The sequence below is a fragment of the Thamnophis elegans genome, chromosome 4 (genome assembly GCF_009769535.1).
Source record: "Thamnophis elegans isolate rThaEle1 chromosome 4, rThaEle1.pri, whole genome shotgun sequence".
Lineage (NCBI taxonomy): Eukaryota > Metazoa > Chordata > Lepidosauria > Squamata > Colubridae > Thamnophis > Thamnophis elegans.
Genome location: NC_045544.1, coordinates 24,236,508 through 24,250,988, shown reverse-complemented (window position 1 = coordinate 24,250,988; position 14,481 = coordinate 24,236,508). Strand labels below are relative to the sequence as shown.

General features: G+C 38.8%; 1 protein-coding gene across 1 annotated transcript in view; it reads right to left on the bottom strand.

Annotated features, from left to right (window-relative positions):
* Positions 1-258: 258 nt before the first annotated feature.
* Positions 259-14,481, bottom strand: part of LOC116507045 (four and a half LIM domains protein 5-like) — a 28,696-nt gene continuing 14,473 nt past the window's right edge. The window contains exons 2-6 of the mRNA XM_032214969.1: positions 12,856-13,034; positions 8,541-8,715; positions 5,291-5,460; positions 2,132-2,318; positions 259-495 (exon numbers count right to left, since the gene is read on the bottom strand). Coding sequence (XP_032070860.1) covers positions 344-495; positions 2,132-2,318; positions 5,291-5,460; positions 8,541-8,715; positions 12,856-13,014 — 843 coding nt within the window. The 5' untranslated portion in view covers positions 13,015-13,034 and the 3' untranslated portion in view covers positions 259-343. The remainder of the gene's footprint in view (positions 496-2,131; positions 2,319-5,290; positions 5,461-8,540; positions 8,716-12,855; positions 13,035-14,481) is intronic.

Genomic DNA, 14,481 nt, shown 5'->3' with positions numbered 1-14,481 from the left:
TTGAAGAGGTTTAAGGTGCTTCTCCCCCCACCCACCCCCGGCAACGCAGTTCTTGCATAAACTTATTTCACTGAGAATTTCAGCACGATGGTGTATAGACTCACATTCCTAACAGCAGAGTGCACTCTACTACAAGAAAAACACACAGACCACAAACTTTTTCTGGGTCTTGTATGTTCGGAATGATTTCTTTTAAACAAGGGTCCTATTATGGAACGTAGCTATATTGGATGTAGTTGTACACTATGATTCTTGTTATAATTCTTTTCTGACTAGTGCGCAATTATGTGCATGGCTAAAATAATGCAGGGGAAGGGATGAGCAACCTTGAAGAGCTCCTGAGTCATGTAGAAGACCCACAATTGCCACAGAGGACTTTATCTTGCTGGGTGAGGAAGCCCTTTCCCACCAGGGAGCAGGTGCATTGGCTGCACTTGAAGCAGTCGCTGTGCCATTGGCGCTCCTCAAAGGAGATGAACTTGCCTCCTCCAAGAACTAAAAAGAGAAAGTAAAAGTTGAAATGTTGGGATTGCATGCAGCTTTCGGCAGATTTTGCTTACACTCTAATAAGCAGAGTTCTTCTGAAAAATCTGAGTTAAAAATCTGAGAGAAGCGATACATTGCTAAGACAAATGACTAGTCTAGAGTTTTGTATGTTTGTTTTGCTGTTTTGGTTTTCTGGCTTGCAAACCAGAGGTGGGTTCCTACCAGTTTGGACCTGTTCACTAAGTAGGTAGTAACTCGGCCAGACACATACCCAAACTGGTTCTATCGGTGGTGCCATAGGCGCTGCCATCTTATTTTTTGCTTCTGCGGATGTGCAGAACAATTTTTTTTCACTTCTGTGCATGAGCACACAGCGTGCAACAAGTGTGCACATGAAGCATGTCCCTGAGCGAACTGGCAGCAAAAGAAGCTGGAACCCACCCCTGTTGCAAACATATGATCCAACCATGATCTCTATGTTCTCAAATGCCTGGCTATTTCATTTTTCTTTTGAGGGGCACAGATTCTGAAAAAGGAATGATTTTAGGCATTTTGCCACAAACTCCCCACATTCACAGGCAAAAGCCTGTTTGCTATCTCAGCAACGATTCTGCCCCCCCCCCCTGCACTGACATAATAAATGTCTGGTTAATTGAAGAACCGCCCAGCCCAGCCTCTCCCTCCCCCTCCAATAAAAAAAGCAATATTTTTTTTCTTTCCTCAATTCTGCTCTTCCTCCAGCAAGCAATTCAGTCAAATGTGCTCATCCCTTTGCACTCCAAATTCTAACCTGTTGTTAATTAAACCTGCAATGTTGTGATGTCAGATACAATGAAAAGATTAAAATTGTGTTTTCTAACAGAAAAGAAAATATTAAATATATGTATATATCCAAAAGCGAGATATAAAGGGAAGGAAAATATACTTAGGATAGATTAACAAAGGTAAGGGAATAAGAAATGTTATCAAATTATATTTGGGTTTGCAGAAATACCATCCCAAGGAAACATAAACTGAGATCTGAAAGAGACACCTACAATAATAGAAAAGAAAAAGAGCGAGGAGGAGAGAATGAAAGGAAGATGGGGGAAAGAGGTAAGGAGAGGAGGATGGAAGGGAGAGGAAGAGAAGGAGAGAGGGTAGGAAAGGGAAGAGGAAGAGTAGGAGTATGAGAAAGGTAAGGGAAGAAGGAAGGGGAAGGAGAGGAGGAAGGAAGGAAGTAGAGAAGGGAGGGAGGGAGAAAAGAAATGGAAAATAAGGTGGTGTTACAACAGGAGAAAGGGATGGTAAATAAAGCAACCCAAACTGTATATTATAGCCTATTAAATGAAATAATAAATGCATAAGAATGATAAATGTAAAGAAAAATAACGATTATATGAATGTATACTTAAAATGGTATAGAAGAGAATAAAAAATAAAAAAACAATTCTAGGAAAAAAATATGTTTTCTACTGCCACCACATATTTCAAATCAGTTCCTCTCTAGCCTGAATATCATTTAATCTTATTCACGATGGAAAATTGTGACACTGCTTTCATGATGTAAGAAATGCAAATGCCAGCTATGCCTAGAACAAGTTTATTTGTCCCAGGACTGTCAAAATTGAAGATACTTATAAGTAAGAAGATTGTGAACAGTCACCAGTAATGGGTTCGGTGCAGGCCACACACTTCTTTGCAAAATGTCCTCTGAAGCACTCCAGGCAGTAAGGATGTTCATCTTTGGACATGAATTGATGTTCTGCAAGTTGCTTCTTACATCCAGTACATAGAAAACATTCCTTATGCCATGGCTGATCCTGATAGGTCACCCCACCATTGGTGATCATCTAGTATATGAGAAAATATCATTAGTGTAAAATGATGGATAAACATATGGTTGTACCAAAATTACATTAAATATCATCTTTCCCTGAAAACATGACCTACTGTATTTTTCAGAGTATAAGACGCACCAGAGTATAAGATGCACCAAGATTTTGAAGAGGCAAATTAAAAAAAAAGTTTCTGCACTCTGCAGATCTCTCAAAAATGACCTGTTTTTCTGCAAAAGCAGCCCTGTTTTTTGTCAAAAAAAGGGCATGCATAGCCTTTAGGAGCCTTGTAGAGTGCTCCTGCGGGCTGGGGGCTGGGGGCAAAAACAAGCAAAAAATGGCCCATTTTTCACTCATTTTTGCCCTCCCCAGCTCCCAGGACCACTCTGGAACTCTCCTAAAGGCTATACATGGCCATCTTTGCAAAGGGGTTGGGGTTTCAGAAGGCCAAAAAATGCTGTATTCCATGTAGAAGATGCACCCAGATTTTCACCTTCTTTTTTGAGGGAAAAAGATGCGTCATACTCCCAAAAATACAGTACTCAGAAAATAACTCCTAGCTTGATTTTTACAAGTGCACCCAAAATAAGCCCTAATTAAGACCTTGTCCACTCCAGGGTGCATGGGTAAAAATTAAGCTAGGGTGGAAGTGGGGATGGTGGAGCTGCCCTACTATTTACCTTCAGATAGTTGCAGCTAGGCCTTGCACACCTCGGCCCATTTCTTCTACAGCCAGCAAGGCTTTCCTGAAGGCCTCTGCAGCCATTATTGGCCACAGAGGCCTTCAGAAAAGCCTTGCTGGCTGCAGAAGAAATGGGTCGAGGTGTGTGAGGTCTGGCTGCAACTATCTGAAGCTGAAGAAGTTTCTGAAGGCTTCTGACAGCTAAAAGGAGGCTGAGGGGTGGGGGGTGACACACACAAGTGAGGTGAGTCAGTGGATAATATTTTCCCCTCCCCAAAAATAAGACCTGGGGCCTTTTTTGGTGGCAAAAAAATATAAGCCAGGATCTTATTTTCAGGGAAACATGGGTAGCTGTTACTGCTGCTTGATTAAATTTCAAAAAGAGATAATGGGAATATTGAGAAAAGCACTATAAGCAGTCCTTGCTCAGTGACCACCTTATTTAGAAACCATTTATAGATACAAACAGAATTGAAAATGTAACTTTGCAACCATCTCTTGTATTTATGACTTTGCAGGTTTGTAAAGCAAAGAAAAGCCGAAGTAAGCTTAAGGTCAGTAAGGACAATTGTGGGTTCCCTTAGCAACTGCTTTAGTTAACAACTATGTTGCCAGTTGTTGACAAGTGCTAATTGGTGTTGCTAAACGAGGATTATCTGTATCAGAGTGTCTGAAGAACTAAGCTTTTTTCAATTAATATCTCCCTTTTCCTTCTTTTTAGGGCAGTGCTGAGGAAGCAACGATGCTCCAGAGGTTGATAAATTATACCGTAGCAGCTTCAACCAGCATAAGGCCATTGTGAGAGATCTAGCAGCAGTTCAACAAGATCAGGGGAGTCTCAGGTTCTCCTTCACTGCTTTAGTGAGATGGATTCTTTATCATGAGGAATATACTATGTCTTTCATAGCACTGTTAGTAGATTTGGATGCTGAAGCCCATGCTACTTTAGCTCACATCTAATTATTTGAAAACATTTGGAATATATCTAAAGAGGCATGAGCACCCAACATACAAATCAAAATAATAAGAAGAACTTGGAACTTCTGCATAAAGCGACAAACTCTTATATAGTTATGCACATGGCACAGATGCAACAAAGGCTGGTAATTTAATCCACACCTCTATTTTTTTATTAAAAGGTTTTAGGAGGAAGCCTTGATAGACAAAGCAATGATGGGAGGCCCAGCTCATCACACCCAATTCGCAACAGACAACTCACCGGCCAACTTTCCATGGCAAATTGGAAAAATGAGTGTTTATGAAATTACTGTTGGGAAAAAAATCATTTAGTTCAAACCAGAGTAGTTGATTGTATACTGGGGCTGGCCAATATGAACACTTTATGTCAATTCTTGGTTTTCTACACTGGCTGCCTATTCATTTTGGGACTTTGAATGATTGTATTATTGTTCAATTTGTTTGGTGCTTTTCATTCTGTATTCTATTGCTGTATTGTATTGTATGAGGTTGCATTCCAATTATCTCTTTGGATTTCTTTCATTGTAAATCACCTATTGAAGAACATTTATTAAACAAACATACATACACATACACATACACACACACACACACACACACACACATATCAGTGGTGGGTTTCAAAACTGTAGGTGTGGCCTGCTTTCCGGGTCCACTGGTGGAACCTCTTCTAACCGGTTCGGTAGATTTGATGAACCGGTTCTACCGAATAGGTGCGAACTGGTAGGAACCCACCTCTGATATATATTTAAATAAATATATTTAAATGTGTGCTTCCTTAATGTCCAAACAGAAAGTTTATATGTATATGTATATGTATATGTATATGTATATACATATGTATGTATGTATGTATGTATGTATGTATGTATGTATATATATATATATATGTGTGTGTGTGTGTGTGTGTGTGTTGTATTTGTGCTGATAAATAAATAAAGGGAGACTAGTATAGATCTATTTCAAGCTATTTAGCTCTCATCAGCTAGCCATACCCTTACTGGGATTAGAACCTGTGCTGTATTACATCTTAGGCAGATGTGTTAACCACTAAGCCACAAGGTCCTTCTCCTTTATCAGCTGAGCCAGGGAAATAGGTATGTATTAAGTGTTACAACCCCTGGTATGCCCAAATATGTGTGTATAATATATATGTATGTGTGTATGTGTGTGCATGTGTTTATGTGTGTATGAGACAAATAAGTACATTTTCACTGTGTTCATAAGAGTTTATTCCCAGTAAAAGTCACTTTTTAAATGAATGCCTGCAAGGCCACTGTACCGACTCCTCCCTTCTCCCTGCTCTTATTTTCATTTCCCATACTACCTTTTTGCAGGAGTAGCAATACTGTGCAAATTGCTTCTCATAACAGGGTACACAGTAATTGTCATCATCCTTGGTAATCAAAGGTTTCATTCCTAGTGGTTGCCGGCAATACTGGCAAACAAAGCAAGTTTCATGCCAACAATTGCCTTTAAATTCCATTTTACGAGAACCTGCAAATGGAATTGTAATCCCAGTTACTTTTCTGGTAAATAACTGTTATTATTATTATTATTTTCACTGAATGCACTGAAACAAAGATATAGTACAGGTAGTCCTCAACGTACGACTACAATTGAGCCCCAAATGTATGTTGCTAAGTGAGAAATTTGTTGTGAGTTTTGCCCCATTTTGCGACTTTTCTTGCCACATTTGTTAAGTAAATCACTGCAGTTGTTAAGTTAGTAACACGGTCGTTAAGTAAGTAAATCTGGTTTCCCCATTGACTCTGCTTGTCAGAAGATTATAAAAATGACTATCAAATGATTATAAAAATGACCCCAGGATATTGCAATTGTCCTAAATATAAACTAGTTGCCAAGCATCTGAATTTTGATCACATGACCATGGAGATTCTGCAACCATCATGTGTGAAAAATGGTCATGTCACTTTTTTCAGTGCCGTTGTAACTTTGAATGGTTACTTAAGGGAACTGTTGTAAATTGAGGATTACCTGTCCTGTACTGAGGTACTCATTTTTTTTTACCAGTTGCATATAGCACCACATCACAAAGGGCACAAATTTGTCAATAAACACACTCTGTCAAGTTTTCTTTTGCACTATAAAGCTTTTTACAAACTAATCACAGGATATACAAATAACTTGTTGATATGAGTGCCCTACAGTTTATGAAGTTTGCTTCAACATATTTCTAGTAACTTTCTTTTAAATTTCTTTAGTTGACAGATTCCCAAGTCTGTATCCATTTCTCTCTCTCTCTTTTATCACCTGTGGATCTCTCTGTCTTTCTCTCTCCTCTGTCATCTATATCTATACCTATATCATCTATCTTTCATCTATCTATCTATCTATCTATCTATCTATCTATCTATCTATCTATCTATCTATCTATCTATCTATCATCTATCTATCTATCATCTATCTATCTATCTATCTATCTATCATCTATCTATCTATCATCTATATCTATCTATCTATCTATCTATCTATCTATCTATCTATCTATCTATCTATCTATCTATCTATCTATCTATCTATCTATCTATCTATCTATCTATCTCCTATCTCCTATCTCTCTCATCTAGCTGTCTCTCTCTCTCATCTAGCTGTCTCTCTCTCTCTCTCTCTCTCTCTCTCTCTCTCTCTCTCTCTCTCTCTCTCTCTCTCTCTCTCTCTCTCTCATCTTTCTGTCTATACAATTGTGTGGACACGTGGTGAAATTAATGCTGAGATTTATATGCTGCTAAAACAGAATCATGGCAGCTAACAAGAAATCCATAGCAAAACAAAAATACAGTAACGACAATTGAAATGTCCATGCTGGCAATTAAAATTTCCAAATTAATGATAATTTGAAGAGTCCATAGGATTGGACCTATTAATACTGTGAGCTAGGGCCGTGCACCAGTGAGTAATGTCATAATAATAGAATAAGTAGTATTTTAAATATATATTTTATCATCAGATAATTGGAACTTTACAGCATCATTGCCTCAAGGAATCGCAAAATCATTGTTTGAAATTGCTATGTGAGGGAGTCTTTGCAAAGCAGAGGAAGACAATTAGAGAAAGACAATTAGAATAGTTTTCTTATACATAGAATTATTTGAATATAAGCATAGTGAAATCAATGTGTTCCTAATTAGTGAGTGAATTAAGTACCTTTTTAGACACAAGCATTACAAATTGAGTCAGTATAGAATGACTTCATTTTAGCTTCAGTACTGTATTACCTTGTGGCAATACACATTTCCAGGAGTTTCTTAATTTTATTCATTTAATGAGAGGAAGAACTGTTGTGGAAATGCTAGGAACTGAGATCTGCCTCTGTGTTTATATATCAAGTATTCCTAAGTATTCCTAACCTAAATCAACATAAGAAAAGTTAATAATGTGCTTATCACTGACCTGATGGATGGCTGAAACTGCTTAATTGAAGCATGGAAGTGATAAAGCAAATAACAAAATTCAGCCAAAGAACAACGGTGAATAGATTTAGAGTGTTGTTATTGAAGATACGTTTGCAGGTGCTGTGCTAAGTGAAACTGTGAGCCTACACAAATATCCCAATGAGAAAAGCACAAATAGGAAATACAATTATAAATATCAAAAAACAGGATTTCATCAAGCTGAAGATCCATTTGCCTCTCCTCTCTTAGTAACCACAGGTTTCCACTGAAGACTATTCTTGACCAGCAAGTTTTTGAAAAGGGTTGTTATAGGATGAGAAATATTTTATAATTACTGGGTTCTTATCTCCGATTCTCTGGGAATTGTTTGAAACAAAGTCAACGTGAGCAAAGTAGCCTTTTCTTTATGGACAGAAAGAATGGATCATAACCATTTGGATTAAATACACACACACCGGTGCGCGCGCATGTGCACACACCCACCCGTGCACACACCCACCCACCAAGATTTCAGCAAGCAGTGTTTAGTCTCCCAGAGTTTTTTTAAAGGAAGGGACATCCCATGGCATTCTGGTATCAGCCACTTCTATTTGGTATATTTCAGTGACAACAATTGGACAACTCAACTCTAAAATGTAGTTAGTATGTGAATGTATGTATATATGTACATGTGTACATACATACATACACACATGCTTAAGAATGTGAGAAAGCACTGCAAGAAAGAAACAGTGCTATCAATGGAAAAGAAGAGTGGGGAGCATTTACATGCATGAAGAATAATTTTTATTACAGTTCTATAAGAAGGTACTACAAAACTCTATGATTCTGATATTGTGGAGACTATATCAGCAGTGACACATGTTACAGAGACACTGGCAGTCATTTTCCATTATACTTACTCATTCCAAATGCTTGAAAGACGAAGAATTATTAATAGGTCAGGGGATGGAAAAGAAATAGCTGATTTCTACAGCAGCATATGGTCTGTGCAGGGCACATACAATGAAGCATTTGCCTTGGAAAAAACCTTCCCCCATCAGATTTTTCCCCCTTACCAATTTCCATGAATCAGTGTCTCCAGGGTCAAGTGTCATCCTACCCTTTTCATTTATTTATCCCCATTAAGGAATGCCCGTCTCCAGCTCCTTATTATCTTACCAGGCATGATAGTCCTCTTGCAGTGAAAGCACTTAGATGAATATTCATTAGAATAGCAAGTTGTACACAGCAGGCGCTCATCTTTAGCTGCAAAAGGCTTCTCAACCAGGGAGTGATGGCATTGGGCACACTTGAAGCACGTTTCATGCCAGTGGCAGCCTTTATAAGCAAGATCCTTGGAGAGAGTGAATTCATGTTAGTAAGAACAAAAAGAAGCATTGGCTACTCTGATTCCAACGGAACAAAACTATGAGCTGTTGGACTTCACACCAATTGTTCAACAATGACCTGAAAGAAGATAATTTCCCTGTCCTTTAAGAGCCGAGGTGGTGCAGTGGTTAAATGCAGCACTGCAGGCCATTTCAGCTGACTGCAGTTCTGCAGTTCGGCTGTTCAAATCTCACCGGCTCAAGGTTGACTCAACCTTCTATCCTTCCGAGGTGGGTAAAATGAGGACCCGGATTGTTGTTGGGGGCAATATGCTGACTCTGTAAACCGCTTAGAGAGGGCTGAAAGCCCTATGAAGCGGTATATAAGTCTAACTGCTATTGCTATTGCTATTTAATCCTCTTCTTTTTTTCGCTTCTCCTTGTGATGTTCTCAAGAAGATTGCACTTGTACCACAGTAGTTTACTGTGCAGGTAATCCTTGTCTTACAACCACAAGGAAGCCCAAAATTTCTTGTTGCTAAGTGAAACATTTGTTAAGTGAGCTTTGCCCCATTTTACTCTGTCCTTCATTGTCACAGGTGTTAAGTGACTCACTGCAGTTGATAAGTTAGTAACCCAGTTGTTAAGTGAATCTGGGTTCCCCATTGATTTTGCTTGTCAGAAGGTCACAAAAGATCACAAGACCCTGGGACACAGCAATGGTCATAAATATGAATCAGTTGTCAAGCACCTGAATTTTGATCACATGCTCATGTGGATGCTGCAAAGGTCATAGCGGTGAAAAAAGGTCATAAGTCACTTTTTTTCATTGCTGTCGTAACTTTGAACAGTCACTAAATGAACTACTGTAAGTCGAGGACGAACTGTATATCTTGAGATTTGTTATGGTTTTATGTTTTAAATTAGTACTTTCTCTGAAAAGGATTCACGAAGAACACATGCCTCTGCGGCACAGCTAGAGCAGAACTAAAATATCTGCAGTCAGCTGTTAGGCAGATTGAATCTTCTGCCTTGAGCAGCAGATGGTTGGTGGCTAAGAGAGGAAAGAAATGGGAATAGTGTCTTGACACCATTTAATCTAACCTTCTGCCCTCATTCTGGTTTCTTTGTTGTTACACTGCTGAAATAGAGCTGGTCTGGTCAATTTTAATGCATGGAGTGCGATAAGACTTTTGTCCTTGCTTCAGATAGTAAAGTAGCTGAGTTCTTTTTTTTCCAGTCCTAATCTGGAAAACTCACACACTTTTTGTGGTTTTACCCTATAGACTCCAGTGGAATCTGCAAAATAATAGACATTATCATCTTCAACAAATGTCTACGGAGATATTCAGTCATGGTTGTCCCAAAAGTGCTTTTTCAAGAGGAAATTCTAGGGTTTCAACTTTTGTCATGCAAAGTATCACCTGGATCTCTTCCCCTCCGATTTCACCTGATGATTTTGCAATTGTAATGCATTATGATTATTCAATTTAGATACCAACTTTTTACTTAGAGGGCTATTAAGGCAGCTATTCATTGCTATGGCTGTTGTCTATGTGCATATGGGAGAAAAGAGGCAAATGTATGTATACGTGTGTACACATGTACATTTATGTTTGGAGAGACTCAATGGAGTTATTGAAGATGCCTCTCTTCTTTGGTGATAACTGCTAATAATTAACCCCAAAAACCCAAAAAAGGAAGGGTGGGAGGGAAGAAGGAAGGAAAGAAGGAAGGAATGACTGAAGGAAGAAAGGAATTGTTGAAGGATACCTTGAAGAAAGATGAAACCAAAAAAATATCTTCAAAGATATAATTAGTGTATTTAGGTTTGCCCTATTCCTGGAACTGCAAGATATAAGAGATATATCCCAAAATTCAATTATCATTTAGCAAATACAGTATTTTTTTTTACCAAAGGCACCAATCTTTCTCCCTTTCTCTTGCTTTCTCTTTCTTAGATATCATGCTCATCTAGATAATATTATAAACATAAAAATGATGAATGCCATTTTATTTTCTAGTGAAACTCCCTTTAAATCTTTGCAGTTAAATGGAGACCATTGGTAATATAGAGGAAAGGAAATCATTTTTCACAAGCTGTTTGTCAGTGGAATTTATTTTAAAGGTTTGGTTGATCTTATCAATTGAATGAAGCCAACGCATAGAAAAGAAAATCAATGCTGTTATCACTATGGAATAAATTGTGAGAATAAAACAAATACTCTTTTTTTTGAAAGGGAGATACTAAGGGAACTAAAATGTTGCACTGAAGTTAATACAACTAATATCTTTCTAAAGCTTCTGCAGTCAGATGATGGATGAAACCAATCCTATCTGATCTGTAGGGAATCTACAAACCATTAAAATTCTCAGTATCTCTCTAGAAGCTTAATCACATACTTTGCCTTTGTATAAAATATAGAGATCTTAATCTATGTTTGAGTATACAGTGGAAGTAATCTTTGCCTTTCTTTGTACAGTAATCTGTCACTGGATTATATATTACTGAATATAAAAGCGTCTTTATCAGGTCTCAATGAGGCCCTATCTCTGTGCCAGAAATATTAGATATAGATCTTCTGAAAGACTCCATCTTTCATTATTTTCATTATTGGCCACACAGGGTTGGGGTTCAATCATATCAGACAATTGGTGCAATACCTAGGAAATAAAAAGGTGAAAGTTGCAGCTATCCAATTTCTACTTAATTATGAATAAGCAGACTTGTGCAGTCAGGGAACCTTTTAGGAATATCAAGATGATGTTGATATTCAGTACTCTCACAGAATGATTGCCATAAAGGTCTTGCCTATTCAAAATACAGTAGTCTTTGTGATGTAGCTAATCAGAAAACACATTCACTCAAAGACACCTGGTGAAATTGTTACCTGCAAGGCCCTGTCCTCTTCCAGGATTGTCCCTATCACTTCTGCCAACTTTAGCTTTCTGTTGCTTTGTTGACAGATTGAAGGCTTCCAAAGAAAACATCCATCCATGTTTATTGTTTATTTGTACTAACATCTATATGTTATTCTGTGGTCCAGAGATACATTTGGAAGTAAAGCTGATATTAGAAGCATGACTCCCTAATAATTATCAGGTTGCTAGGAATTTTTGCCGACAAAACCAAAGTGGATGGTATTGTGGCCTGCCAGCAGCCAGTGGAGGTGGCAGCAGTTTCAAACAGTGAGGAGGTTGTGGAGGAACATGGGCCAGCCTTTGAGTCTGGGGAAGGCTCTGATGAGGGCTCTGTGTCAGAAGTAGAGAGGGGGCCAGAGCAGTATGCTAGTTATCAGCTGCCTTCAGTGTCAGACATCAGTGAGACAGACGAACAGCTGGTGCCTGTTCCCAGTGTGCGCATGCACAAAGTTGCCAGACAAAGGGAACAGCTAAAGAACAGGAGTCAACTTGGGAGTAAGGCCACAGGTGGACAATGAATGGCCCCTCCCAGAAGAAATAAAAGAGGAATGAAAGGGGAATGGAGTTTGCAGGAAACAATTAGTTTGCTTAATTGGTTCGTGACTCTCCAAGACTCCTTGCCAAGTTTTGCAGATATCGGCCTGGCAGCTCTCCAAGCCAGATAAGGTCTGTGACTCTAAATCCTCCCTTGAAATACTTTGATGGATATGAATGAGCAGAATTCACAGTAAATTAATAAAAGGGTTTTTTGTCAGGATAAGGAGTTTGCTTCATCCTCTTGGGAAGCCTAGGTCAGAACAGATGGTAAATTAGCCAGGTGCTAAGATAAGTATCCCGGGTCACACTAGTAGCAGATTGCTAATCTGTAGGTCATTTCATTTAGTACATCTACATCAGATAGCACACACAAAAAATGATTCTGTACTACGGTGCTAAATTCGTTACCCACATTAAATCAAATGTTTCCAAAGTTTTAAATAAGTAATGGCATCCTTCTGTTCCTTGCTGACTTAAAACATGCTGAAAATGAACCCATGAGGCTGGAAGATTCCACCTTAGACAATCTAAGCTGGATCAGTTTCTATAGTTGCATAAACATAAGAGTAGCATTAGGCAGAATCTCCAAATTATTAGAAAAGAAAAGATTCACATCACAAATAATAATTGCATAGCTGAGCTCTGGGTATTTTTTTTTTCATTTTCCAAAGGGAGTACAGATGGTCCTGAAACTAACTAGTGCTTACCTTGGAGTCACATTCAATGGCTTTATGACATTTTTCGCAAAAGTTAGCAAAGAGGCTGTCATAGCATTTCACACAGAAAGCGTTTTCTTCTTTCATGATGTATCGTTTTCCACAAAGTGAATCCTTGCAGTGAAAGCAGTTTGACTGATCACTGGCCATTTTTAAGCCTTTTGACGCTGCTGCAGATGGAAAGACAAGGTGCATGCCGATGAAATAATATGGCGGCAAGAACAAGATTCCCAATTTTGGAAGTTCTGCACAGTCACAATGATTTAAGAAAAACACCCAAGTTCTAATACTGAAGAAGGAACAATGATAAATCTTCACTATTCTCATTGGTGATTTTGGCAGATTTAGTGTCTTTTTCAATCCCCCGCCCCGCTAGCCCTTTAAAATATAAAAATTAAACAACTTGTCAGTTTTTAACATTAAGCAGAGGATTCTTTATGAGTGCTAAATGATCTTCAATAGGACCAACCAAGATCAAAACGCTTCAAGGCGCTAGTCGTCACTTATAAAGCCCTTCATGGTATTGGACCTGGGTACTTGAGAGACCGCCTGCTGCCAATTACCTCCACCAGACCGATTAGATCACACAGACTAGGCCTCCTCCGAATTCCATCCGCCGGCCAGTGTCGACTGGATACTACCTGGAGGAGAGCCTTCTATGTTGCTGCTCCGACCCTCTGGAACGAACTCCCCGTGGAGATTCACACCCTCACCACCCTCCAGGCCTTCCACATAGCCCTTAAAACCTGGCTGTTCCGACAGGCCTGGGGCTAAAGAATCATTGCCCCTATCTCGAATGGTATGATTGTTGCGCTTTTAATTATGTATTGTTTTGTGTTGTTGTCAACGGTCTGTATCCCCCTTCCCTTGCTTGAGTTGTGAGCCGCCCTGAGTCCCTTCAGGGAAAAGGGCGGCATACAAATGAAATAAAACTCTAAACTCTAAGAAAGCTGATTGGCAGATTGCTATTCGGAGAAGTAGCATAACACATCAGCCTTCATTTTTGGATATTTTTCAGAAATGTGTTTCTAGAAAGATTCATTTTCTGTCCATTGCACATCTTCCTCATCCCAACACACCCACACATGTATATTTTTGGCCTGTTCAAACTGAGAAAAACACATTTTAGATAAACATTCAAACTTCACGATACGACAGAATCTTCAGAGGTTTGTAGGCGAGCTATTTTAGTCTCGTTATTTGCCCATTGGACCAGAAGAACTTTGCTAAAAGTCTTTGCTAAAAGGTCACGGGTTCCTGAGAATGAAGAAATAAACAGAACCCAAAAGAATTCCCAGTGAAGCTGATCACCAACACATCTGTTGGATTCATTGAATTCGCTCCACTATAATATCACTGTGCAATTCCCACCCATAGCATAGCATAGAACCCCCCCCCCTCCTTTCACATCTTTAGCATAGGTGTGTAAATTGGTTCAAAGGGGTTTGCTCTGGAATACGTCTTAGAAGAACTCAACCAAATGAAAACCTTTCTTCCTTCTTTGTAGTCTTCTACTGATACTTCTTTATTTCTATATTTTTCTCCATGCATTAAATCACTGGTCACATGCTAGTGCTGGCTAAATATTGTCAAAATTCACTGTTTTTGCAGTGCTAC